Source organism: Crocodylus siamensis, chromosome 5 (genome assembly GCF_052110815.1).
Source record: "Crocodylus siamensis isolate JL-2025a chromosome 5, ASM5211081v1, whole genome shotgun sequence".
NCBI lineage: Eukaryota > Metazoa > Chordata > Crocodylia > Crocodylidae > Crocodylus > Crocodylus siamensis.
Window position 1 is genome coordinate 112,111,776 of NC_143399.1, and position 25,808 is coordinate 112,137,583.

The window sequence follows — 25,808 nt, forward strand, 5'->3', positions numbered from 1 at the left end:
GCTAGACAGAACTACCATAAGGTGCACAGACAACTGTCTCAGTAGCCACAACAAAGAGTAATTATAAATGAATCCATGTCAGAGCAGCATGAGGTTTTCAGTGGAGTCCCACAGAGGCGTGTTCTGGGCCCAGTGCTGTTCATCATGTTTATTAAACTATTTGGATGCTGGAATTGAGAGCTTCTTGAGCAAAGTTGCCAAAGACACCCCACTAGAAAGGACTGTGAACCTGGAGGACAAGAAAGCAATTCAAAAGGATCTTGACAGATCCTGGAAAACAGAAACAGGAAAGCTGGGTCAGAGCTAACATAATAAAGTTCAGTTCAGACAACACGCTGCATTTGAAAAATAACCAAAAATACAAATACAAAATGAGAGACACCTTGTTAGATCGCAGCAATATGGAGGAAGATCTGGGGGTCTTTGTTGATCATAGACTCAACAATAGTCTGCAGGGTGACGCAGCTGCAAAAAAGACAAATGCAGTTTTGGAATGCACCAATAGAAGCATTAACTGCAAGACACAGGCAGTGATAGTAACTTTACTCAGTATTGGTTTGGTCTCATCAGTTTTGAGGTCTACATTTTAAAATGATGTGGAGAACTTAGAGAGGGTCCAGAGGGAGACGATAAAAATAATAAATGACTTAGAAGGCAAGTTATTTTAAGGAGTGATTAAAGAAAATAGACACATGTAGCTTATGGAAAATGTGCTTAAGAAGTGGCATGATAGCAGTCTTCAGATATCGAAAGGGATGCCATAAAAAAGAAGGAAAACACCCTTCCTCCCTTGCTGCAGACAGGAGAACACAGACCCATGGCTTGAAGTTGCAGCAAAGTAAGTGGCTAGCTTGAAAAATGTCTTGGCTAGAGACAGACATTCAAAAAGCCAGAGCCTGAATTGCAGGTTAGTCTAACCTGGCTAGGCTAAGTCAGTTTGTAACTGCAAGGTCATCCCAGACATGCAGGCACATGCCTGCAGTGGCTCAGGCTAGAAACTAGGGGGTGCTAGAGCAGCCCCTCCTTCCCTTCTGCAGTGCTGAGAGGGGGTGGAGTGTGACCAGCAGGATGCTTCCATTAGGGAGGGGTTCCCCCACTCCTGACCAGCCCAGCAGGGAATTGATTACAGTGTTTATCATCCCTAACTCAGTGTTTATCACACCATTAAGAAAACAACAGAGGAACATTACCAGCTACCTGTTGATTCTGTCTTTGTCCCCTCTGCCACAGTCTGGACTGTGGCCAGCATGTGGTCTGCTAGCTAATGTTGTGTGTCTGTGTAAGGCAGAGAGGACAGTGGAATCCCTGCTTAGAGGAAAGGTGGGGGTGGGGGAGGGAGCAGAAGCCAGGCAGATGCCTGCAGTGTCTGCTGAGCTATAGTTAGGGAGCAGAGGGGAAAGACCAGCCCTGCTGTGGAACAGAGCCCTGCTTGGCCCACAAAGCATGTGGCAGGAAACTGGGGGACTCTGATTTATCTTAAACCAGGAAGGGGTCTGGGACAGACATTGCATAAACCAGATCAGGTAAATCTGATACTACACTCAACCAGGTTTATCTCAAACCAGTTTCAAACATTTTCAAACTGGTTTATGTGCACTGAACTTCTGTACTGTTACAGGTTTACACCAGTTTCTGATCACTTAAACTGGTTTACGTGTAATGTCTGTCCCTAGCCCGTCACTGTTACATCAGTGAGGCAGATGAATAGACTGACTTGGGAAGCCGTGGAATCTCCATCACTGGAAGTGTTCAAGAAGAGGCTGGATTAGCATGTCAGGAATGATCAAAGAGCAACTATGCCTATGCTATGCTATAGACATTTCCCATGCTTCTAGACTTTGCCTCTGATACATTGAATCTGGTGGGAGGCAAATGTACAGGTGCCTTAGAACACAATAAAGATTTTAAAATGCTTGCATTTTACACAAAAATCACAATCACATAAGACAGACCAACAGGTACATAAGAGCAAGCCAGCAATATAACTCCTAACCTCCATACCTGTGTAGTACATGAAGAACTGAGAATAACTGCTCTTGTTGTCACTGTAGTTGATGGCAAAATTCAGTGTCAGGCCCTTTGTGTCTGTGCAAATTTGCTAGTGTATGTTACACACTAAAGCACTGCATGCTTGTGGCCCTGTAAAATCTGAACCTCACTTGGTAATTGCTATATGCCATTGTCACTACAAAGTTAACAATAATGCTGTCAGTGAGTTTCTCTCTGCCTCTTTTGTTGCTGCTGCTAAAAGGATGGTATCATAAAGTAGCATTTTCATTGACAATGCTCATTTTCAGAATGAATGGTAAAGCATATGGCACTTCAGAAGTGCAGCAGAGAGTAGCTAAGTATCCTCTTAGCTTCCTCTAGTGAGAAAGATCTTTTAAGCACCATCTAGGATAATCACTGTGCCTTTCTGAGTCTGACTGCCAAGAATTATCATACATAGAAGGTATTTCAAGGTGTGGGGAAACTCAGTTCATCTCCAAAAGGACAACTACATACATATTTGAAGGGAGAAAAAAAGAAATAACTTTGTCAGTTATGCCTGAATATATGTGGGGGAAAATGCACATACACCTTGAACTATTATTTTAATACTGGGAGATCAGATTATCACACTGCAGGAGATTTTCTATTAAGTCAAAGAACAATAGTATGGTAGATCATATTATTATTGATCTAGGTTTCAGAGACAAACACACAGGCTAGGGACAGAAGTTGCATATAAACTGGTATAAGTCATCAGAAACAGGTTCAAATTTGTAACACATCAGAAGTTCTGTGCACATAAACCACTTTTAGAGGCTGAAACCAGTTTAAGATGAACCTGGGTGGATGTAGTATCAGACGTAACTGATTTGGGTTAAATCAATTTATTGAACTTCTGTCTGAGATCCCTCCAGATTCAAGTTAACTCACAGTCCCCCAGCATCCCAGGATGCTTCACATGTCCTCCACAAACCCTCCATAGCAGTGTGGATGGGGTAGCCTTGGCCCAAGCTGTCACTCCAGCCTAGCATGGACATGCTAAAACACCAAGGCTCACTCAGTAGTAATTTATGCTTACAATGATATAATTTGGGATTTTCAATCCAATGAGGCTCACACACAAAGAGGAAGTGGACCACAAAAAGATCAGCATAAATTAAAGATGCAACAGGCATGCATTTCTTCTGGAAGATTTAGAATAAATTTGAACAAAGTGATATACAAAAACTCACCCCTCTGGAATGGTAAAAATAGTTTTAACCATGGCATTCAAAATGTGGTCTATTGCACAAAATAGGTTACAATACTGCTCATGTGTAAAATGTACTATACAACATTTTATGAGAAACATAAGGGGCTGCAGGCTTAGGGGAAAATCCAGTTATCTAGCAGAGTTAAACATACGGTGGGCAGCCCATAGGTTAGGAATGGGCGTTTATTTTGGCTGGAGGGCCACATAATAAGTTTTGGTGAGCTGTGGAAGACTGCAAGGGTATGATTCTTGTCAAACTATTAAGCTTTGCCCCTTTACAGGTGCCCTGGCCCCTGGCCACCATCTTGGGACTGGAAGTCCCACTCCTAATCCTTGATCTTTGCCAATGGAAGTCCCTCCCCTTGCCCTGGAAGTACTTCTTTTGGTAGGGGAAGTTGCAGTCTTGGAACTGGAAATCCTGCCTTGTCACAGTCCATAACATAGAAGATCCACCCACCAGACACCAAATCCTGCTCCCTCACCACTACATTGGCTGCCCTGTTGGCCACTGTGTTGGTCTCAGAACCCCCTCTCCCCCTCACATGGTCTATGACATCAGAAGGTGCACCACATGGCCTGCATCTGAGGCCCCAGAAGTTCTGCCCCTTAGACCACAAGGCACAGGCACAACCTCTCAGGTAGTGAGGGGTTGTGACCCCTCTAACAACCTGCCCCGTTGCTCTCAACTACTCAGTAGGGGTTTCAAGGGCATTGGGCCTCCCCAAGAACAGTACTGAATCAAATCAAAGAGAGTTCCACACGCACAAAATTTTCCAAAAGATAACACTTCAACAAATTATAGATAAAAAATCCAAATACTAGGGGAAGGGGGAATTACCATTTGGAATTATCCAAGCCATTTTTTCCATCCCTTTCCTCTGTGATGCTGCTGTTGCAGGGTCTGCCTTGCTAAAAAAAGATCCAGGCCTCTCCCAGTCCTTTGTACTAGAGCTTGGGAAGGGAAGGGGAGTATTGCAAGGCAGTTGGGAAGGAAAGAGGGAGTAGCGCCAAGACAGGGAGTGAGGTGCAGGGGGAAGCAGCTGCCCCTCCCTGTTGGGTGGGGAGGGAAGGTAGGACGGGTTGGGGGAAGCAGCTGCCCCTCGCTCCCAGATATGGAGTTTGTGCCCCTCAGGCTTGCTGCGTGCATGTATGCATCTCTATGATCAAGGAGGTGTATGTGTCTGTCTGCCTGATTGAAATGGGGCAGCTGCTGAGGTATGCATGTGCATGTGTGTGCAGGGGTGCACCTGGGAGTTGGGCTTATACTTCCCTCCTCACTCTCAGGGGCAGGGGCTATACCAGGGCTGGAATCCCAGGGGACTTGCCTCCTGCCTGCAAGCACATGCACACACGTTTCCCTCCTTCTTCTTTCTTTTTGCTGCTATGCAGAGCATCAACATTTCTCCTCCTCCTCCTAAACCCTGCCAGCTATGGCAGCGGGATGGGTGTGGGGTGACAGTGTATCAGGGCAGGTAGGGGGCAGGAACAGGAGGCTCCTTCCAGGCAGGTTGGTGATGGCAGCAGGGAGCAGGCAGCTGCTGGGGCAGCATGGTGCTGGGGCAGCTGTGTGAGTTTACATGTGGCAGCAGTGGAGAGGCAGCATGGGAAGCAGGAGCCCCCCTGCAGCCATGAGAGTCAGTGCTGTGGCATTGCTGACCCTGAAGAAGCCATGGGGTGGGGGCCATGAAGGGAGGCAGTGCAGCAGTGGCAGTGACAGCAATGCCTTGGCAAAGATCCTCATGGCTGGGGGGGCTTCACACCGTCTCTCCACTTCTGCCATGTGTAAACTCAAGCCATGGGGTGATGGGGAGGGGAAAGCACCAGAGCCTGGCATACACCAGCACCTGCAGCAGGGGCTGGGCCAGAGGGAGAGGAGGGTGGGGGTGTTTAGGGACTGGGTCCCTGCACTGCCCCACAAGCACTCACCCTGCTATATACCTCAGGCCCCACCACACTCCATTGCGGGCTGTAGTCCCAGGAACTGGAACCAGAGCTATTGCTACTACAGCCAGCACCTCCTACAGGAGGGAGGGAGGAGAGCAGAGGACACTGCAGGCCAGACAGAATCACTCGGTGGGTCAAATATGGCCCACGGGCCGTATTTTGCCCACCCCTGCCACAGGTACTATCAAGTACCAAATGCTGGCCTATTTTAGAAGTAAGCAAAACATCACTGTCAGAACATATCTGGTTTGTTCAAATAAGCCCATGGCATAGAGCGTGCTGAGGAATGCTGCGATAACAAGACATAAACCATCATGGAAAGTACATATGCAGGGTTGCCAACTGTCCAGGAATTCACAGGCATTCCATAAATAACCAGGATACCAACTACTGTTGGGAAAATCCATTTAAAAAAAGAAAAGAAAAGGAAAGGAAAAAAAAAAACAAAACAAAACCTTGAGCCATCTGTAAAAACATGAAGCAACCAGAGGTGATTGAAGCTTCATGGTGGAAAAGAAACTGGACACAATGTTGAAGCACAGACATAGCACACCAGCAATATGGAATCCTTGCTGCAGTCAAGTAGGGTTGCCAACACAAGAATTTTTTTTAAGTGATAATCAGCAACATTTTTACTGACAATATAACCTTTTTTTACTATAGTTTGAAAGGACCTTGTGTGGGGTCCACAAGAAGGTCTGTTTACAGTATATAAAACACAGGTCAGTTATAAAAGTTTGGTTGTCATTAAAAAGTTTGCAGATCATCAGTAAAAAAAACCCCTTATCTTGGGTTGGCAACCCTGAACATATGGGAATAGATCAACTGATTTAAATTGGTACAGATCTACTGGAGTTTGTGGAACTGCTAAAATGATGAAATTTAAAGGATGGATGAAATAGAAAAATATGTTAATTTTGCACTAAAGTCTCTGTTTACCTTTAAAATACATGTAGAGGCAAGAACAAGAAGATAATATTTAATTTGCAAGCATAACAGATAGCCTGCCTTATAAGAGTATTCAGGATAGTCAGATGTCTACTGCTACTGTAAGAACAACAGTAAAATCCACTTACTCATGAGGATATACCTTTCTCTATAGCAGTTTGGAAGATGTTCCCCAAGAGGCATCTTACTGAAATACACTACAAATGCTTCACTGGCATGAAACTGTCTCCTTGTATTTCCATTCTACAAGGTACCTATTTCCCCTAAAGGTGTGTGGGTATGTGTACAACATTACATTACAAAATAGTGCTTTAGACTTAGAAGCTAAGCTTGACAAAATATCATTTCAAATTCTCTCTTCTCATTTAATTCTAATATCAATATCAAAATCAAATATTCTGACTTTTTAGAGTTGTGATGTATGATCATGTGCTCTAACCTATTATACAAGCTGCTATCTACAGAAAGCTATATTATTTAATGACAGATTTGGAGAGCTGTTCTTTCTTACCCCTGCCTCCTCCCTTCTGTCTCCTGGAAAACACTGATGTCAGAAAGGAAAACAAACAAATGAAGATACTGAAACATTATACAGTTCTTTGCACTGAGGATTTCCTGAAGGAAAAGGAAAGGGAAGGAACAAATCCGGATTTATCTCCGAATCCTTATTACCAGTAGACGTGTCAAAAGATATTAGAATGCTACAATAAATAAAAAAAGCTTTGACATATCTTTAGCGTATCTTTTATCCTTAATGTATCTTTTATACCTGAAATGAATTTAAAAAAAAACTTCACTATGATAATTAAAAGCATATTTAGTTTATTTGATTGTTTCAACATGCCTATGAATAAAATATATCAGAATAAGGAACAGCTTCTCTAATATACTATACCAATTAATATCTACAGTCAGCACCATGTAACAGGGAAGAAGTTAATAGCAACATTAGCTAAACTGAGACTTCTCAATAAGAACCAGAGTTCGCATACAGTATTTTATATGTGTTAAGACCTGTTTGCTTGGCATAGCTTGTGGCAAACAGGAATGGCTGAAAGCTTCCTTTCCTTCCCTCCCACCCCCTCTTTTTTTTAAAGCAGCAGTTTGAAGTAAACTGAAGATGTCATTGCTTGATGCAAGCCTTGATAAGCAGGTCCTTTTATTAAACTATGGGTTTTCTGTACTTTTCCATTTAATGCAGTGATGTTACATCACTTGTAATTTAGGAAGATTCATATAGTATAGATGCAATGTAATTTGAGTTCATATGGTTTGTGTTATGTAACGTTATAAATTCTATGGGATCTCTTCTGTGTTGTTTCCAGTCCCTTGACATTTACGTGAGAACTCCAGCTCCTACTACAGTACTTGGACATTCACTAGGCATTTCTCTGCCTACTAGTAGACCTGTGGTGACCAAATACTACCATATAATGAAGCTGCTTATTAATTCAGGTACCTCTATTCTTCATTGCAAGTTGCAGAAGGGAACAGTAAAGGGTATAGTATTAGCATAATTAAGCATGGTGAAGTAGGGCACCAGCTCTGGGAACTGAACTACAGGAGACACCAGAATGGACTCCTTCCAGGGAACCCATGCTTGGGCCTGTATACAGAGAGACTGCACAACAGCAGCAGCAGGGGGTCAGGTAAGATTATCCAGCACTTTGAATTCCCTCCAACCATAACTGATCTCCAGTGCTTGGCACCTCCCCATGTCTCTGCCCAGGGTAAAAAAATCACTAGTTATGTCTCTGAAGCAAGGTAGCCAAACATGCACAGAAAGGGGCTGCCAGGTCAAGCCTCATTTAAGCACGCGCCCAACAGTACTACGAGTTACTTGTGGCAGTCAAGTTTAAGCACGTGTCTAAGTAAGTGATGGCAGAAGCAGGGCCTAATAGAAAGATTATGAAGTAGAAATCTGTGTGGAAATTGCCATTATGTGAGCTAGCAAGAGCCCCTCCTTAACACGAGGGAAGAATGAAGCCAGTAGTCAGCCTCTATGGACTATAAAGTTGAGCATTCAGATGAATGTGATGGAGAGTTCACATTTTGATTGCCACGATTTTTTTGGCTAGACATTTTCCACTGCCAAGCCTGGGTGAGCAGGGTCTGCAGCATGTCATTTTGCAATGCAAAGGCTTTTCTCAAAATAGAAAATCACAAAACTCAAGAGATTTTTCAGAAACTGCAGGTTGCAGCAAACATTTTAGTGAGAACCTGAAATTGAGAAATCCATTGGGAAATCCATTACTGCTCCTTTTATGCCACAGAGAAGTATTGTCTTTTTAGATATTCATAGTTTTTAGGGCCAGAAGGGGCCATTCCTTAATTTAGCCCCTAACTAATGGTTGCCATTGAGTATATCTTTTAGGACAAGACTTTAAAAGTTTTAGTATGAAAATTTCAATACTATAAATTCTGATCCTGAAAGGCAATGGATTTTCTGAAAGAGAAGGAAATTATAATTGCAAATCAAAAAGTGCTGGGATACTCAATGATCCATTATAAACCATGCTGCTGGGACTGTGACAAGTAAGTCCTCTTTGGGGTGTGTGAATAATTGATTTTTCAGTTTAGCCACTGAACCAGGCCGAAAAAAATATCTGCTTGTATCAAAGTTAATATTGTTTCATACAGAAATGAAGCCTAAATCATTCATTCAATATTTATTATTATGTAAAATAAAAATGTTTTTACTTGACCTGAAACATTGCATCTTGGGAACTTGTGAGGAAGGGGAGGGGACGGGAAAGGTATTTTGACAGCACCACCAAAGAAGGTGGGGGAAGTATGCTTTTACCAAAAACTCAGCAGGTACCACTCTAAACTAGGATCTGGAAGCTCCACTGCAACTCCTTCCTCTATACAAGAGATTTGAAACAAGCCACCCATCTTCTTAGCAGAGCACCCCAAGTAGTGTGCTATAGAGTAGGGAATTCTAAGCTGGGGTGTCCTGAACATTTTCTTACTACTTTTCTATTTTTAAAAACAAATATTAATTAGAGCAGGAACCAGAATCCAGGTATCTAGGAACCCTTAAATACCTAACTCATTCTCACATACTTGTGGCTGATTCAGTGACTAAAGACATTTTATACAAAGTACAACAGCTTCACCCAGAGGGACTGAGGAATTCAATGTCAGAATACCCTTGAGTTTAGTAGTAAGAGACACTTGCCTGAAGAATGTGAAAAATTCTCCCACCTTTGAAGGCAATACAATAACAGCTAGGCTACAGTTTACTCTGAGTTATGTATTCCTCATCCCCTCATGTTTGTGCCACTGCATTTTGTATGAAAAAAACTTCAAAACTCACTGAGCAAGAAAATGGACAAAAGGTACAGCAGGGTTGCACCTTACAGGCTAACTGGTTTAGAGAGATATGAGCTTTCATGGATGACAACCTACTTTATCAGATGCTAATGAAAACTCTCTCACAGAGAGAATATGGTAAGGCCTCTCTAGCCTGATGGCTAGGAGACTTCCCTTGCAGGTGGTTTGGGCTCCAGCCATTGTGTTTCGCTGAATGTGTAATTCAACGTTCTCTAAAAGATCCTATAGAATGGCCATGGAGAGCTGTGGGTACAAATCCTTTTAGACATAAAGGGAAATGGAACCAATATCACTCCACATCCTAAACAATACTGAGTTACTGAATAAAAGAGGGATTTGACCCTCCCACATCTCAAACTATTTACCAATATACACTTGAATACAAGATTAGGTTTTTTTTCTCCCAATCAACATAGGGAAAAAGCCCCTTGTCTTATATTTGCACACAAGGAAACCTCATTAACATATTATCTATCATTAAACTGTTGCCAAAAGCAGCATTTGCACAGTAGTGGAAACCAATTATGAAATAGATTAAATGCAGCCAACACTTAGCATGACTATAAAATACATGGCCTATACTAGGCAAACATAGGAAATAAAAAAAAAAAAAATAGCATCTTGCACCAAATCAACCAAATCAGTTCCGAATTCTGTCAGCAGAACAGAGTTCAATCATTCAAGTCTGTGTGACGCTACCACAGGAAAGTATCATGCCTCCCAGACTGAAGCTTCAAATAGTCCCAAAATCTACAGCAGGCACCCTATGTACAAGCCCCGAGTTCAGAGACCTTGGAGTTCAGATGCCCCCTAGTCTCGCTTGCCCCTAGCCAAAGGCCCAAAGGAGCAAGGTAGAGGGAAAGACTGAGAGCAATCCATCACTATAAATTGTGTAGCTGAGATCCTTGTATTGGAGGCATTATAGATTCTCACAGGGATCAGCTTGCCCATAGTGCAAGAGGCAGGCCTTTATCCTACAACGGGCATGTCTATGTAAGATGCTATATCACCATAGCAGCAAGCCACAGCAATGTAGCTCATCACTACGGCAATGTAGCGTCAGTGGGTATGAACCATGACACCGATGCTACTGTACAGCAGCAATAAGTTTGTTACTACTACACAGTAGGGTTGGAAATGACTCATGCACCACTGGGACTCTTCAGTAACAGTGGTTCCTGTGCAGCCACTTAGTACTAAAGCAAGTACTAAATGACTGTGAAGTAACAATTATGCAGTCGGGCACATGTGTAGACATGCTCACCGAGTCATTCAAGGTTCAGAAAGTGCATTTCCCCTGCCAAGTATGTAAAACCACCTGGGCCAGTCATAAGTATAGATTAATGCAGCCCATCTAAATAAGGTATATCCTAGTACCCATTGTGTGCAGTCCCCCTCAGCACTGAGTCTTTTTCAAGTCATGCTGAGCCACTTCACTAACTACAGTTTCTCCTTGCTCTCACAGTTGAGCTGCACCTTTCTCCTATTTCCAATTATCCCTGTTTCTTCACCAGCCTTAAATGTCTGGCAAACGTCACCAAACAGGGCCCCAAACAGTTCATCCATAACCCGCTACCCCTCTCTCAGCCTATCAGATATAATTAGTGTGGCCCTACCCTCCATGAAGTGCATCCAGACCAGGTCACCCTGCAACTCATCAGCAAATAATTTTTTGGAGGATCACAGGACTTAAAAGAACACATCGTTCCAGTCATAAGTAGGGACCTAACTACCACATGGGGGTGGTATCTGGAGTTAACACTTAGTAGCTGTGGAGTCACCATAGTTTGAAACACTGTTGATCTTGCTAGGGCCCAACCCAATGCAAGTGATGAGCTTTTCAGCTTTGAACTAATATGCATAATTTGTACCATATATAAGCAAATCCCAGGACGTCATTCTCCCATTGTACTTGGCCTTGGTGAGGCCACAGCTGGAGTACTGGATCCAGTTTCAGGCTCTGCAATTCAAAAAAGATGTGGAAAAGCTCAGGAAAGCAGACTGTTCTGGGGACAAACAGAGGGGAAGACCCCAAAGACCCAGGGGGGAGCTCCAGGGTCAGAAACCCGCTGAAAGAAATGAAAATAACAGCAAATAAAATAAAAACTGCTTACTGGCAGCAGGATCCACAGAGGAGCTAAAGGTGGAACCCGTGTGGTGCGTCAGCCGCGTCTTTATAAAGTTACCGCTGGTGGATGACGTCAGCCGCAGAAGCCAGCTGGCGGGGATAAAAGGGGCCACCAGCAAGGAAGAAGGGGAATCGATGCTGGCAGGAGCATCAGCAGGAGCGGTCGCTCCAGAAGCCCTGCAGGGGCAACGGAGCCAGAAGCTGATTCCCCCGGCAGGAAAGAATGTGGCAAAGCACATGGCAAGCCAGAAACTGCTGGCTGCTGTGGAGAAAGAATAGAGCCGAGGGCGGCTTCTCTGGACTGGGAACCCACCAGAGAAGAGAGCCAAGAGATGCAGATAGACGCCAACGTCCATCATGATGGCTGAGGAGCTACACACACTGGTGTAATCTACAGCATTAAACCAGGTGGGACCGTTGAGGGCACCGGGGAGGCTGAAGAGGTAGGCCAGGCGGGAGACGGGAGGCAAGGGCAGTGGGAGAGGCTGCGAACGACAGCCCTCACTGGTGTGGCATGGTTAAGGCAAGGGATGGGTGGACAGATGCCCGTGGGAGGATCGCCGGTGGCCATAAGAAGTCCCAGGTGGGATGACTAGAGAGCAGAATGGTGGCGGAGCCTACAGTAGATACTGACCGCTGACCAAGTCTGAAATAGACCTGAGGGTCTCTACATGTCGTTAGCGGCCAAGCCAAGGAAGGGGCCTGGGAGAGAGGACATAGGGGTCCCTCAGATTGCATCTGTAGTTTTGTTTTGGTTTAGATTTTGTGTTTCCCACTTTTGGAGGGGTTGTAGGGCAAAGCAGGCATTCTAAGTATTATTAAGTCTCTGGAAGAGTTGCTAGCTTTTGGGGAAAGCGGCAGGGTCGTAGACCAGACAATTGACCACAGGCGGCCCACGACGTAGGTAGGGCAGACCACATCAGCCACAAAAAGGGAGTCAGGGGCTCAACTGGCCAGAAGTACAACTGTGACCCATCAAGGCTGAGTATAAGGGTGAGGTATAGGGGAGATGGAGCCTTGCAGAAGATCACCCGATAGCTGTCTCAGTCGAGAGAACCCCGGTAGTCAGACACCAACCACTGAAACAAGATCCAAAGTCGTGGCAGACAAGATTGGGGAAAGACTACTCCAGGAAGAGACACCCACTTGATGTAACAGCGAGGATGGATGGACGGACACCACCAAACATTTGGGCCCAAGCGACACATGACTAGATGTTCGGGGCCAGACGGGCACACAGACCTTATGACGAGAGGCTGAGATCTATGAGACTCTTCAGCCTGGAAAAGCTCAGGCTCAGGGGCGATCTGGTGGCCAACTATAAGTTTACCAGGGGTATTCACCAAGATCTGGGAGAACATTTGTTCACCAGAGCACCCCAAGAGATGACAAGGTCAAATGGCCACAAACTCCTCCAAGACCGTTTCAGGCTGGACATAAGGAAGAATTTCTTTACTCTCCAAGCCCCCAAGGTCTGGAATAGACTGCTACCAAAGGTGGTTCAAGCACCTACTCTGAATGCCTTCAAGAGGCATTTGGATGTTTATCATGCTGGGACCCCTGCTGACTTCCTGCTCCTGGGGCAGGGGGCTGGACTCAAAGATCTTCTGAGGTCCCTTCCAACCCTTATATCTACAAAATCAGTGAAATCTAGAAATAGGTAAAAAAAGTTCTGCTTAAAATTGCATTTATGGAGTACTTGTGCTAAAAGTTTCAGCAGTTTCAAAAAAGGCTTCAATGCATCAATTCTAGATAAACTGAGTCTGTGGCTATCTGTAGTATTTTGCATATAGGTATGTTTATTTCAAGGTCCATGTTTTCACATTCGTCCCTCACTTCCATGTGTTCATGGAGAACAGGGTCTGACAGTAAGGAGAAGGGGCAGAGAGCAAGAGAGTTACTGGACTCCCCAGATTTATTTTCCCTGCTATAACAGTAGGAGGGAGACAAATTCAAAGGCAAACCTCAAAGACTTAGATTCTATAATTGGCTAGAGGGTCACACCCAGAGAGTGGTGGTGGATGGGTCCTTTTTGACCTAAAGAGATGTGGGCAGCGGGGTCCCCCAGGGCTCGGTCCTTGGGCCCGCACTGCTCGATATCTTCATTGGCGATTTGGACAAGGGGGTGAAAAGCACCTTGTTCAAGTTTGCAGATGGCACTAAGATGTGGGGAGAAGTGAGCACCTAGAAGAGAGGAACAGGCTACATACAACTAGATCTGGACAGGTTACAGAGGTGGGTGGATGAGAATAGGATGGGTTTCAATACTGACAAATGCAAGATATTACACCTGGGGAGGAAGAACTAGCAGCATACCTACAGGCTGGGGAACTCCCTTCTTGTAGCACAGAGGCAGAAAAAGATCTTGCAGCCACTATTGATTCCAAGATGAACATGGGCTGCAAATGTGGGGATGCAGTCAGGAAGGCTAACCACACCTTGTCATGCATCCATAGATGCATCACGAGCAGGTCCAAGGAGGTGATCCTCTGCCTCTGTGCGACATTGGTCAGGCCACAGTTGGAGTACTGCATCCAGTTCTGGGCACCGCACTTCAGAAGGGATGTGGAAAACATGGAAAGGGGGTCCAAAAGAGGACCACTCACATGGGGGCAGCAGGGCAGGCCCTAGGAGGAGAGACTACAGGACCTGAACCTGTTCAGCCTCCACAAAAGAAGGCTGAGAGGGGATCTGGTGGCCACCTATAAACTTGCCAAGGGGGACCAGCAGGCAATGGGAGAGCTCCTGTTCCCCCAGGCACTACTGGAACAATGGCCATAAGTTGACTGAGAGTAGATTCAGGCTAGATATCAGGAGGCACTACTTCATGGTCAGGGTGGCTATGAGCTGGAATCAACTTCCAAGGGAAGTAGTGCTCTCCCTTACTTCAAAAGGAGGCTAGAAAGCCACCTAGCCAAGGTCATTTGACTACAGCACCCTTTCTTGCCCATGGCAGGGGGTCAGACTTGATGATCTCCTTAGGTCCCTTCCAACCCTACCAACTATGAAACTATAAAACTATACCTGGAAACTTGCAACAGATTTCTAGATTGTCCATTTATAGAAGCTATGTATTGATAAGGCATCCTATATTCATGTATATATGGTAATGAACTCAACTTTATGAAAACTATTTGTTAAAAGATTTTTTGGTGCATTTAGTATTCATGAAAATGTTGCATCATTTATACCTACTACTTTCTCACCTTCCTCCCTTCCTAAGAAAGAAATTAAAGTAGTAAGCAACTCACTAGCATGATAGCACAGTTCTACCCTACTTACAAATGTTTGTGTCTGTGTACATGCCCACTTAAGCAGTGACAAAGTCATCAATGATTTTAAAACTGGGTGATGAAGGCTTGCAGAAAGGCAATCATTTTCACCCTTTCATAGTGAAACAATAGACTTTTCACAGGCCATTTATACTACAGGAAATGAGTCATTTCAGTGATGGAAAGGATACAATTTCATCCAGACTAAGTCTCAAGAATATGCAGAAAAATATCATTGTTGCCAAGCAAATACCCAATGGATGAACACCATACATACCATCAAGCACACTACTGGGGATTAGACTATCTGTACAACCTGCCAAAAAGAGGGACTACCCCAGAGGAAGACCAATGAAAATTACTCAATTTAATTCCCTTTCTGGGTCCTCATTTGTTCCAGGAGGGAAGTAGTCTAGATTTAGTATCAGATTACTTCCCTCTCTGTACTAACCAAGGTTAATCCCTCTGTCTCCTCTCAGTTTATGGACTATAGTCACCCCTTGAAGGCTGCTCTCCCTGCTCTGTTGTGACCTCCAAAGAAGGTCACAATAGAGGAACTTGAAATTGCAGAGAGGGAACACTTTGCATTCTCTTATAGGTAAGTGACAATCATACACATAACCTACTTTTTCTCCTGCTTTTTCACTAAAAGGTAGAAGATATGGGGAGTGGGGGAAGGAGGACCAGGGGGGAAAACAATGCAGGTACATATTCAGGGAGGGAAAACCTTTGATTTTGCTGGCAGCAGGAACTTGACTCACAATATTTATGTTAAGCTCCTTGCTCTAGGAAGGATAGCATTGCTGCTGAGATTTATGACCAACACAACCAATGTCCTTGCCTCAAGAGGTTGGTTCTCTGATGTGATGAGTCTTGTTCAGCCCAGGGAGTTGGCAGGGAGGGATCCAAGGGCAGCGCACTTGCACCCACCATTAATTGCTGCTCCACCCAAAGTTTAGAACCAACTGCCTGGCAGTGCCAGCAGCATTTCTCCTCAGCCAGCACTGAAGGAGTCAGTTGACTTATTTGGTTCATTATAATCTTCATTTCAAAGGTGCTAACAACCTTTTCTTCTTTGTAATGGTCTTAATGGTCCACCAACCAGGCTATCCTTTGTTCTGCAATAATGCTGTCTGTTAGCTGCTCTTGCTAATGAGCAACCTTGCAAATGTTTTTAACTCATCCAATGAAGTTGCATTTGTTTGTGCTTCAATTGTAAACTGTATAATACAGCCCTCAGCCCCCAGCATATTAGTACAGCTTCTAGTTTATTTTTAACTTGAGAAAAAACAGGTGTTGTCCTATATATGATGATGCACCTCCCCATCTGCACCCCACTTTTCAAAATCCAAGAAATGCCTATAGATCTTGAATTCAGTGGTTGCTCTTGAACCTTAGTCTGCCTTTCAGCTGCATAATGAACATATGCTGGCATAATGAATGTATGCTGCCATGCCAATGAGATTGTGTATCTGTCTTCACCATGAATGGTAAAAATCATTGTGAACTTTAAATATTTTTTAAATTTACTCATCTCCAAATGCACATGTGCAAGCTCATAATACAGTGCATGACGACTTTCTGAAATGCTGCATACAAACAAAATATCTCAGTTTGCACCATTAAAATAGATTCATCAAAATTATCATGTGTATATGCTACCACAAATGTATCCTTTAGAAGAAAAAAAAAATAGGACACAGCAGGAAATGTCACTGGCAGATGCAGCTGTAGTCTCAATCTTACAAAGTCAACACTTGCTAAGAAAGGTTTCATGCTCAGAAGTCAAGAAGGGTCCATTTTTGCTCCGCCCTACCCCCAGTTGATTAATTGACATATTTTTACTTTTTAATTATAAACATAAGGGAAACATTTTAGTATGCTTGTTTACAATTCTTAATGTAAAAAGTTTACAGTATGTGTATCAGGGCATTTGACTAAGACACAAAATTTTATTTTAAAACAAAAATTGGTACTTTAAAAATTGCAAATATTAAATGTTAAAAGTGAATTTATAGTCCTGGACTGACTGGACATGTCAAAATAGTTGAGTAATGTCCTTTGATCCTCTTAAATATTACCTCACCTCCAAAATTTTCAACAGTTCTTATGATCTCATTGGGACTAACTCATGTGTCAACCAGAACTCTGTGTTATCAAATGGAAACTTAAATTATATTAGACCACAGTGACCTGACCAGAATACAGTAGCTTGTAATCAGGTCTTGTTGCCCACCTCTTCCCTGGTTTTTGCAGTGCTCCAATTTATTTTAAGAGCAAGAATGATTGTTTAAGGATACTCTATGTTGCTAACCAAAGCATTTCACCATTGCAAACAATATAGATTTTGTGCTGCATCCTGTTAACTGAATCATAATACCTTTTGCAAATATGATATTACTGAGAAGAAGTGAATCTACTATATGTAGTTTCAGACCAATTTATAAAAATACTTTCATGGTTTCTAGGTAGACTATGCACGGTAAATGTTTTCTCTCGCATTTGCTTTTTAGCTTCCCTATAAATAAGAATAGGTTGTATCAAGTTAGAAACTAGAGATGGGCAGAATTCATGGAAGTTAGTTTTGAGAACTTATGTGAGGACAAATAGATTAACTCTCATTGAATTTCAGTAAAACTTAACCAACTAATTCCAATTTATGCCTTTGAAATTGTTCCCTTGTCAGTTGGTTTTTATCTTCAAAAGCACATCACAGAACAGAATATTTATCCAAGTTCCATTTTTTTTTTAATCCAACCGTCCAAAGTTTGCTGTTGTTTCCTGTTGGGGGGCGGGGAGGAGGAGGAGATGGGAGAGGGAAAGGAAAGATAAACCCTCCTTTATTATATGATATACTTTACATGTCAGAAACATATCTAGTCAGCTACACCAGTTCAGCATGGTAAGTACCTTCACAAATTTCAACCACAGGAATAAGGCCATTTCCTGAAATAGGAAAACTCCAGAGTTTTGAGCTACCCATGCACCTACATATTTGGCAGGGTCAGGGCCTATATTCTGTCATGGCATGTTCTTAACTGGTGGACAAAACCTTCAGGTGGCATATGTTGCTGTAATTTAATAGAGCTAGCTGAGGGCGTGACCCTGCACTTTGCATTTTTGTTGCAGATAAGTAAAATGCAGAAAGGGAAGGTGTTAGTATGGTGGGGAAGAGTAAGGGTAGGGAGATTCTCTGATTTGCACTGAAAAAGCATACTCTTCTAACTACAATGATATCAAAGAAAGAGGAGATAAAGTGTGTGAGTATTTACAACTGACCTGTTTTTCATTTTCATCCTCCAGCCTCAGCCGGTCCTCTATGCAGTTTCTGGCCTGAAGGAATGCTTTCCTCTGAGCCCTTTCTGTTAAAATCCTCACAAAAACCCCATACAGGTTCACGCTGACAAAAAGGATAGCATTGGCCACAAGCTGTAAGGGGAGATGAGAGAGAGAGAGAGAGAGGAGAGATATTATAATATACATTTTTTTATTTCATGTGATCACTCTCTGAATGAAAGCCATTCTGTTTAAAATCCTGCTCCATTAGTAACAGTACTGATGAGAAATGTCCCTATATTGCAACCATGCAGAAGCAGCAATGGCAGCTATTATTCATGTACTATGGCATATAATTTTAATTTTGCAAAAGTAATCTCTCTTGTGGTGACTTGTGGCTTCCTACTTATGTTCATCACCAGGGCCCTCATTTACCTGTTGGTAGATCTGTCTGTGTACCAATATGACTCTCAGTATTGGTTTCAATTGTGGCACTCAGATAATAGTGTTTCTTTACAATACCCAAACAAAAGAGGGAATTACTATCTGTATTGTGCAATAGTAGGGAATGAAGGTATAGAGATAGGAAGCAACTTGTTTGAGGTCACTTAGGAAATATATGACTGCGCATCCACTCAAAAAGTGATCATACCATGCATTTTGAAAGCGTAACCTAGAGATTATTATGTAATATGTGCCAAATACAAAAAGGTGCTATCCAGTCCCATGGTCCTGAATGGTATTTTAGCACATTGCAAGGGAAACTCAGCAGGATCAGAACCTGTGGGACCATTTATGGCAGGGGGAAGCACATTACTTGAGGCATATGCAAATTTTGCATTGCTAGCTGCACTCAGGTGCGGGGCAGGGGGGAGATGCACCTTTGTTAGGCCAAAACAAGGACCTATTGTGTATCATACAAAACTAAACTGATCTTTTGGCTTACAACTTTTATTGAATCTGTCAATAAATTTAAATTAAGCTAAATTAAAATACATACACCACTCTCAAAATCCTGCACATAAGGTGCTGTCCTACAGGGCTAGGGACAGAAATTATACATAAACTGGTTTAAGTGATCAGAAACTGGTTTAAACTTGTAACATAACAGACATTCAGTGCACATAAACCAGTTTCAGAATGGCTGAAACTGGTTTAAGATAAGCCAGAGACCCCTAGCATCCCAGTGTGCTCTTTGGGTTGGGGTCTCTGCTCCAGCCCAGCCAGGCTGGTCTGCTCCCGCCCCTCTGCTCCCCAGTCGGTACAGGGACAGGCAGGGGCGATGGTCTGGCCAGGGAGGGGTTTAATTCCCTCCTCCCTCTGCCACCAGCAGGGACCCCAACTGGATCTGCCAGTTGCTTCCCTCGCCTGCTGCAGCACTGGCCACCATGGCCACTGAGGCAGAGCGGGCAGGGGGGCAGAGCTTGCAGCGGGGCTGCTCTGCGGTAGGACTGCCTCTCTCAGCAGCCTGGCTGCAGCAGCTCCTTTGCTGCTGCCACTGGCCCCAGCCCCACAGTACAGGCAGGGACCAGAGTGTGCAGCTCTGACCCTGCACAGTGGCAGTGCTGAGGGGGGCTCTGGCTCCCTCTGGGTCCCGGTGCTGCCACATGCAGCCTTCTGCAGCTCTGCCCACTGTGCAGTTGGGCCCCCCCACCAGGAAGGGGCTTGTGCTGCTGGACGTTATGACAGGCTGCTGCCGCCACCAAGGGCCCTGCCCCCTCCCACTTCAGTGGCCCACCGGGGGCACAGCCAACCCATAGGGCCTCTTGTGGGGGGGGAGGGTAGGGGGGGGTTATTCCCCTTCCCTCCATCCTTCCACAAGGGGGACAGCAGGGGCTTACTCCACTGCAGGGAGTCAGTCTCCCCCCTACCCCAGCTTCCAGTTGGGGTAGAAGGGAAACTAACCCCTCTCCCTTCCCCCTCTGCCTCAAGGTCCATGGTGCCCAGTACTGCAGCATGAAGGGGGAGCAACCAGCAAATCTGCCTTGGGTCCTTGCCGGTGAGACAGCGGGAAGGGAATTAAACCCCTCTGTGGCCAGTTCAGACCAAACTGTCCGCGCTGTCTTCCCCACAGCTTCCCTGCACCCAAGGGTGCATTCTAGTGACCTCAGCTCCTGCCCTGAGCAACTGCAGGACTGTTCTGGACTGGTCTGTTCTGTTTCAAACCGGTTCAGTCTCTGCAGTTTAGACTAACCTGCAAAGGCTGAATCAATTCAAGCTCTGGCTTTTTGAATGTCTGTCCCTAGCCTAGTAGTGTAACTAGAAGCAAGCAAAAGGGGTGCCCACCCCACACGCTGACCTAGATTATATAACCCCTTGGCCTCACTTTTCACATCTATAACTGGGGAATAATTGTATTTGCTTATGTAGCCACTTTCAGAGATTATAATAGGGAGAAACTGTTGCTTGTAAAGCATTCAGGAGATGAAAAGCGTTACATGAGTATTATCATTTCAAGATACGCAGACTAAATAGAAACAGCTACCATTCTTGCATCCATTTATCTTGTTTTGTAAAAAAAAAAAAAATCCTCAAAGTCTATTATGCTCCAGTGTAAGTAAAAGCCTCTAAAAAAGAGATGTTACAATATTAACTCCAATAGAACCTCATTTTTAGAGGTGAATTATTACTTAATGCCTGTATTTTATCAAAAATTGCACATTCTAATTGTTTGGACTATAGCAGTAAAGCTGTTTTGCATTACTCCACCAGTATAAAAACAGAATGGGTTGGAAGCAGCTGTGTTTGTCAGAAGTGGATAAAGACCATAAAATGAACAAACAAGGCAAACTGCATGACTGCTTATACTCAGAAGTAGCCCTAATAATATGACTGAGTTTTTACTTAATACTTTTCTTATGCTGTTAATACCAGTGTCATGGGAGCTGAATAAGAGTTTTAGACTGAATAAAATACACATATACCCTTTAAAATTCCTGGTCTTCTATTGGAAGCTGTATAAGAACATATTTTAACAATCCACTAGCTGCTCTGGCACTGACATTATGATTTCACTCAAACAATGGCAATCACCTGGACCTCGAGCAACCAGTAGGTGGGTTCCTGCAATCATGTAGCCACTTTCAAACACAGCAGGGTAAGTCATTTTCCGACAAAGTTTGAACAGTTTAAGATAAAACAGAGGCTTAGCTGTCAGTGTTGGCCTGCAGGGAATCAGGAAAAGTGATAAAGCAAGTAAAAGATTCATGGATTTCAGAATGTGAGAAAAGAAAGTAGGGCAGATCATCTCCTGAGGGAAGATCCTATCCCCACCCTCCACTTCTACTTAATTATTTTTTTCTCCCTATAGCAAACTCAAATTTCTCTCACCATAGGTCACTCAAATGCATGCCATTTTACTGTGCAACATGCATATGCCACTCAGGAAAGGGTTTAGGAGGTCTTTGAAAATAAAGTTCCTTTTAAATTAACCACCTATCTAAAAATCCAAAATTGGACAATCTTAGTTTAAGTCCTTATTTAGACTCTGAAAATTTGCCATTTACCAAACTACAGAGTAGTGGTCTCTTCTAAGCAATTACCATCTCCTACCTGCTTAGGCAGCAGCCCTTTTTACTTAATGCGACACAAATTGACACAAAGCTTTTTCTTTTGTGTATTTCTTTAACAAATAGCTGAAGTCATTTATAACTGGTGGCCCTTGAGTTCAAGCACCAGAGAAAGTAAATTCTCTTGTGGAAAACATTTTCCATTTTTAATTGCTGTTACAAAGCACTGGTACATCACCTCTCCTTGCAACAAAGCAGGCTGCTAGTGATTGGGTTCCAACTTTCTGAGGCCACCGCTTTAGGTTTCCATGCATCTCACTAAGCACTAAATATCACCCATAGTTCTAAGCTCCCTGGTACAGATTGAATCTGCAATCACTCCGTGGAAAAGGGACACTGCAGCCCAGCTACCTCAGGCCCCGTTCCTGCATTCCAGGATTCCCAGTCATCTCTTCCAGGATAAGTGCTAGAGCAAGCAAAAAGGCTCACAGATTTGTTAGTAAGGTCCAATAAACAACCACACTCTACTTGAGCTAGCAGTAGAAATAGTATAGAGACCTACACACATTTCTCTGCTCTTGAGAGTTCTTTTGATTTGGACCAAAATCTTCCCAAGAAGTCCAAAATTCTCTTCCTCCTTCTGCACTACTGCCCTTTTTTTGTTTTTTGTTTTGGAAGAACTTGGTTGTAGTATCCCCCCATTTCATAATCAGTTCTCTTCTGTATTCTCTATACCAGGGGTAGGCAATATTTTTTGGCCAGAGTGCCAAAAAACACCACAATGCCTACCTTGGAAGGTACCGGGGTGCCGGCATGGCAGAAAAACAAAATGAGGACAAGGGGTACATGGCAGGATGCCCTTCTTGTGCCACGTGCCCCCCAGCCCTGCTGTCGTGTGCCCCCCAGCCCTGCTGCCCCTGCCCCCCACCCAAAGCCACTGCCCCTCACCCTGCTGCCTTGGGCCCCCCCCACGCAAAGCCCCTGCCCTCCCAGCCCTGCTGCCCTTTGCCCCCCCCCAAAGCCCTTTGCCCCCCCCCCCAAAGCCCTTTGCCCCCAGCCCAGGCTCTGTGGCTGCCAGCAGCTACCCTGGCTCTGGGTAGCTGCTGGAGGCCGGGCTGCTCCCAACAGGGCTTGCAGCATCCCAGCTGCCTGCTGGGAGCACTCTGGGCAGCAGCTCCCCAGAGCCAGGCTCCAGCATCAGCTCCACACTAGCGTGTGCACCCACACCTCAGAGTGGGTGGTGGGGGAGCACGGGGCTGGTGCCAGAGCTGCAGAGCCCGGCACAGCTGTTTGCAGCCTGCCTGCTGCTTGTTGCAGCTGCCCAGAGCCTGGTCTGGCTACAAACAGCTGCACCGGGCTCAGGAAGCCTGCTATCACCTCTGTGCCGGGAGTGGGGGAGAGACTGGGGCTGCGCTCCTCAGGCCCCTCCCCCACCACCCACTCTGAGGTGCAGGTGCACATGGTGGTGCGGAGCTGATGCACAGCTCTTTGGAGCCTTCCACCTGCAGCCGGCCCCAGCTCTGTGGAGCTGCTGCCAGCTGGGAGCCTGGGCTGCTCCCAGCAGGCAGCTAGGATGCTGCAAGCTCTGGTGGGAGGAGCCTGGGCTCCATTGCTGGCAACAGCTCCCCAGAACTGGGACTGGCTGTGGCGTGCCAAGCAAAATGGCTTCATGTGCCATGCTTGGCACACGTGCAGGGGGTTGCCGACCCCCTGCTCTATACCATGGGTCACAAACAAATACCTTATTTATAACCTCCAGTCCCTTTTGTCATGTGATTCCTTTTCAGCCTCAAAGTAACCAGCACACCCACCTGAGATCTAGTTATCACCCCTTGGAATTCAGACTTGAGTAACTTTGCCGTAGGCAGTAGCCCCCTCTTAGCCTCCAGGGTTAGGGACAGACATGACACATAAACCACTTTAAGTGATCAAAAACTGGTTTAAACCTGTAACAAATCATAAGTACAGTGCACAAAAACCAGCTTCAAAATGGCTGAAACTGGTTTAAGATAAACCTGGTTGAATGTAGTATCAGACTTAACTGACCTGGGTCAAATTGGTTTATGCAAGTCTGTCCCAGACGCCTTCCTTGTTTAAGTTAAACCAGAGTCCCCCAGCATCCCAGATACTTTGCAGCTCTGGGCTGTGCTCTCTGCTTCAGAGCAGGCCTGGCCCTCCTCCTCTGCTCCCTAGCCAGACCTCCAGCAGAGATTGCATGACTTCCCCCGGCTTCCCCTCCCCCCTTGCCACTGGCTGCTTAAACAGGGGTTCTCCCTCCCTCCCATCTCCCACAACACCAACCTGAGCCCCATGGACCCTAGCCAGCATGTGGCATGCTAGCTAATGATGAGACGTACGTGTGTGTGCGCATGCGCGCGCTTAGGGCTCTTTGGAGGTAATCAACAAGTCAGCTGGTGATGTCCCTTTGTTCCTTCCTTGGAAAAAAGCTGTTTAAGAAGATCTTGAAGTAATGAGAGAGGCTTTTGTTTTCTTGATGGGCTTCTAAATGCTGTCTTATCATCTCCCTGCTGGCTCCCTCATTGCAAATAGTATAAAGAAGCAGGAGGGAGATTGAAAAACTCTGTATCATCAACAGATCCAAGCACTGCACACCCCTCTTTGCCTCAGAGTGCTAGCCAGGGGCTGGCAACAGTCCCACCCTTTGAGTAGCTAATCAGGGAATTCTGCTGGGGCCCAGCCGTTGCCCCCACTCAGCACTATGGAGGAGAACAAAGGGTGCTCTAGCACCCTCTGGCTTCCAGCCTGATCCATTGCAGGCATGTACCTGCACTTCCTCAGTCCAGAGGAAATGTCTGTAAGCTTGCAAATCGATTCAATCTAGGCAGGTTCGACTAACCTGCAAAGATTGAATCAATTCAGCGCAGGCTTTTTGAATGTCTGTCTCTAAGTAAACAGAAGATCTTAAAGCTTCAATGCATCTCCATTAGCCCTGATCACAATATGTTTTATTTCAATTCAATACAGAGGTAAAAGGATAACAGTGAAGGTAGGGAAGCCTAACCTTTCCAATGGTGTTTACTCAGACATAGAGATAAGTCATAAATTGTACAGATTCCCCAAATCATTACAACTGCAAGTGTGTTTGCAACTTTGACCATCTGCCCCTCAGCCTGGAATACACCCTGGTACAGGTCACAAACCAGGGAAGGGAACATTTCCTTCAGTTGGTTCATATAAAGCATTACAATTCTATGTAACAAAAATATAGTTTCTTTATTTCACAATGCCTAAATGATTTCCGGATTACTCAGAGGTTCCTATAGAGAATAGCAGTAATAGAGCACAGCTGCGATAGACTAAAAGTACATGAAAGAACCCAAGTGCTAGCGAACAAATTTTAATGGAAGCCTCCAAGAAAACACTGATTTTCAACCTGAATGAGAAAGCTGAGTTCATGACATTGTACAGGGATTAAGAATTGATTTCAGTGGCAGTTGCAGAGGGTTGGCCCATTTGGGATCAAGCCTTTACTGATAACAATTATCTGATTCATTCCCACAATGGCATGCTCTGTCATGTTTTACCTTCTGGGAGGTAGAAATTCAGTGGAGTGGAACAGTCGGGAGACATGACCAGTACTCCTAGTTGTAGATCAAGATCTGTAGAAACAGCAATGGCCAGAACTTGTCGATCCTTATACACATGTTCCATAACAAATAGAACATAAGACTAGAACTCAAAATCTGTGTTCTAGTCCCATTTTTCCCATGGTCTGGATGTTAAATTATGTGCCAGTAATTTAACCTTTCTGTGCCACAGTTACCTTTTCTTTAAAACTGGAACGTTAATGCTTGGGCATTTTTGCCAAGTCCTTTGAGATTTGTGGATGAAGTAAATCATTGTAAAGAATGCATTTTTATTGTAATGTGTGCCTCTGTGAAATAGCAGCAGATGACTATAGAAAGCACCTGCAATAAATGTCTTCCTAGAAGGAATCTTAATGCTTATTCTAGAGTGCCCCTACAGTTTAACTTCTGCTGAAGACTGAGAGGCAAATCTGCTTTGTGTGTATGAGAGAGAAAATTAGAGAGACTGTAAATGATGGGAAAGCAAATGAACAAGATTTTATCACAGTTTTAAATTAAAGCTCCATATTATTTTCTTTTTCCCCCTTTGTAGGAAGTGTTACC

At 44.4% G+C, this 25,808-nt stretch overlaps 1 protein-coding gene across 1 annotated transcript in view; it reads right to left on the reverse strand.

Moving 5' to 3' along the window:
• ADCY1 (adenylate cyclase 1) overlaps positions 1-25,808 on the reverse strand; it is a 274,667-nt gene that overhangs the window by 176,729 nt on the left and 72,130 nt on the right. Inside the window, exon 2 of the mRNA XM_090049959.1 lies at positions 18,152-18,301. Coding sequence (XP_089906085.1) covers positions 18,152-18,301 — 150 coding nt within the window. The remainder of the gene's footprint in view (positions 1-18,151; positions 18,302-25,808) is intronic.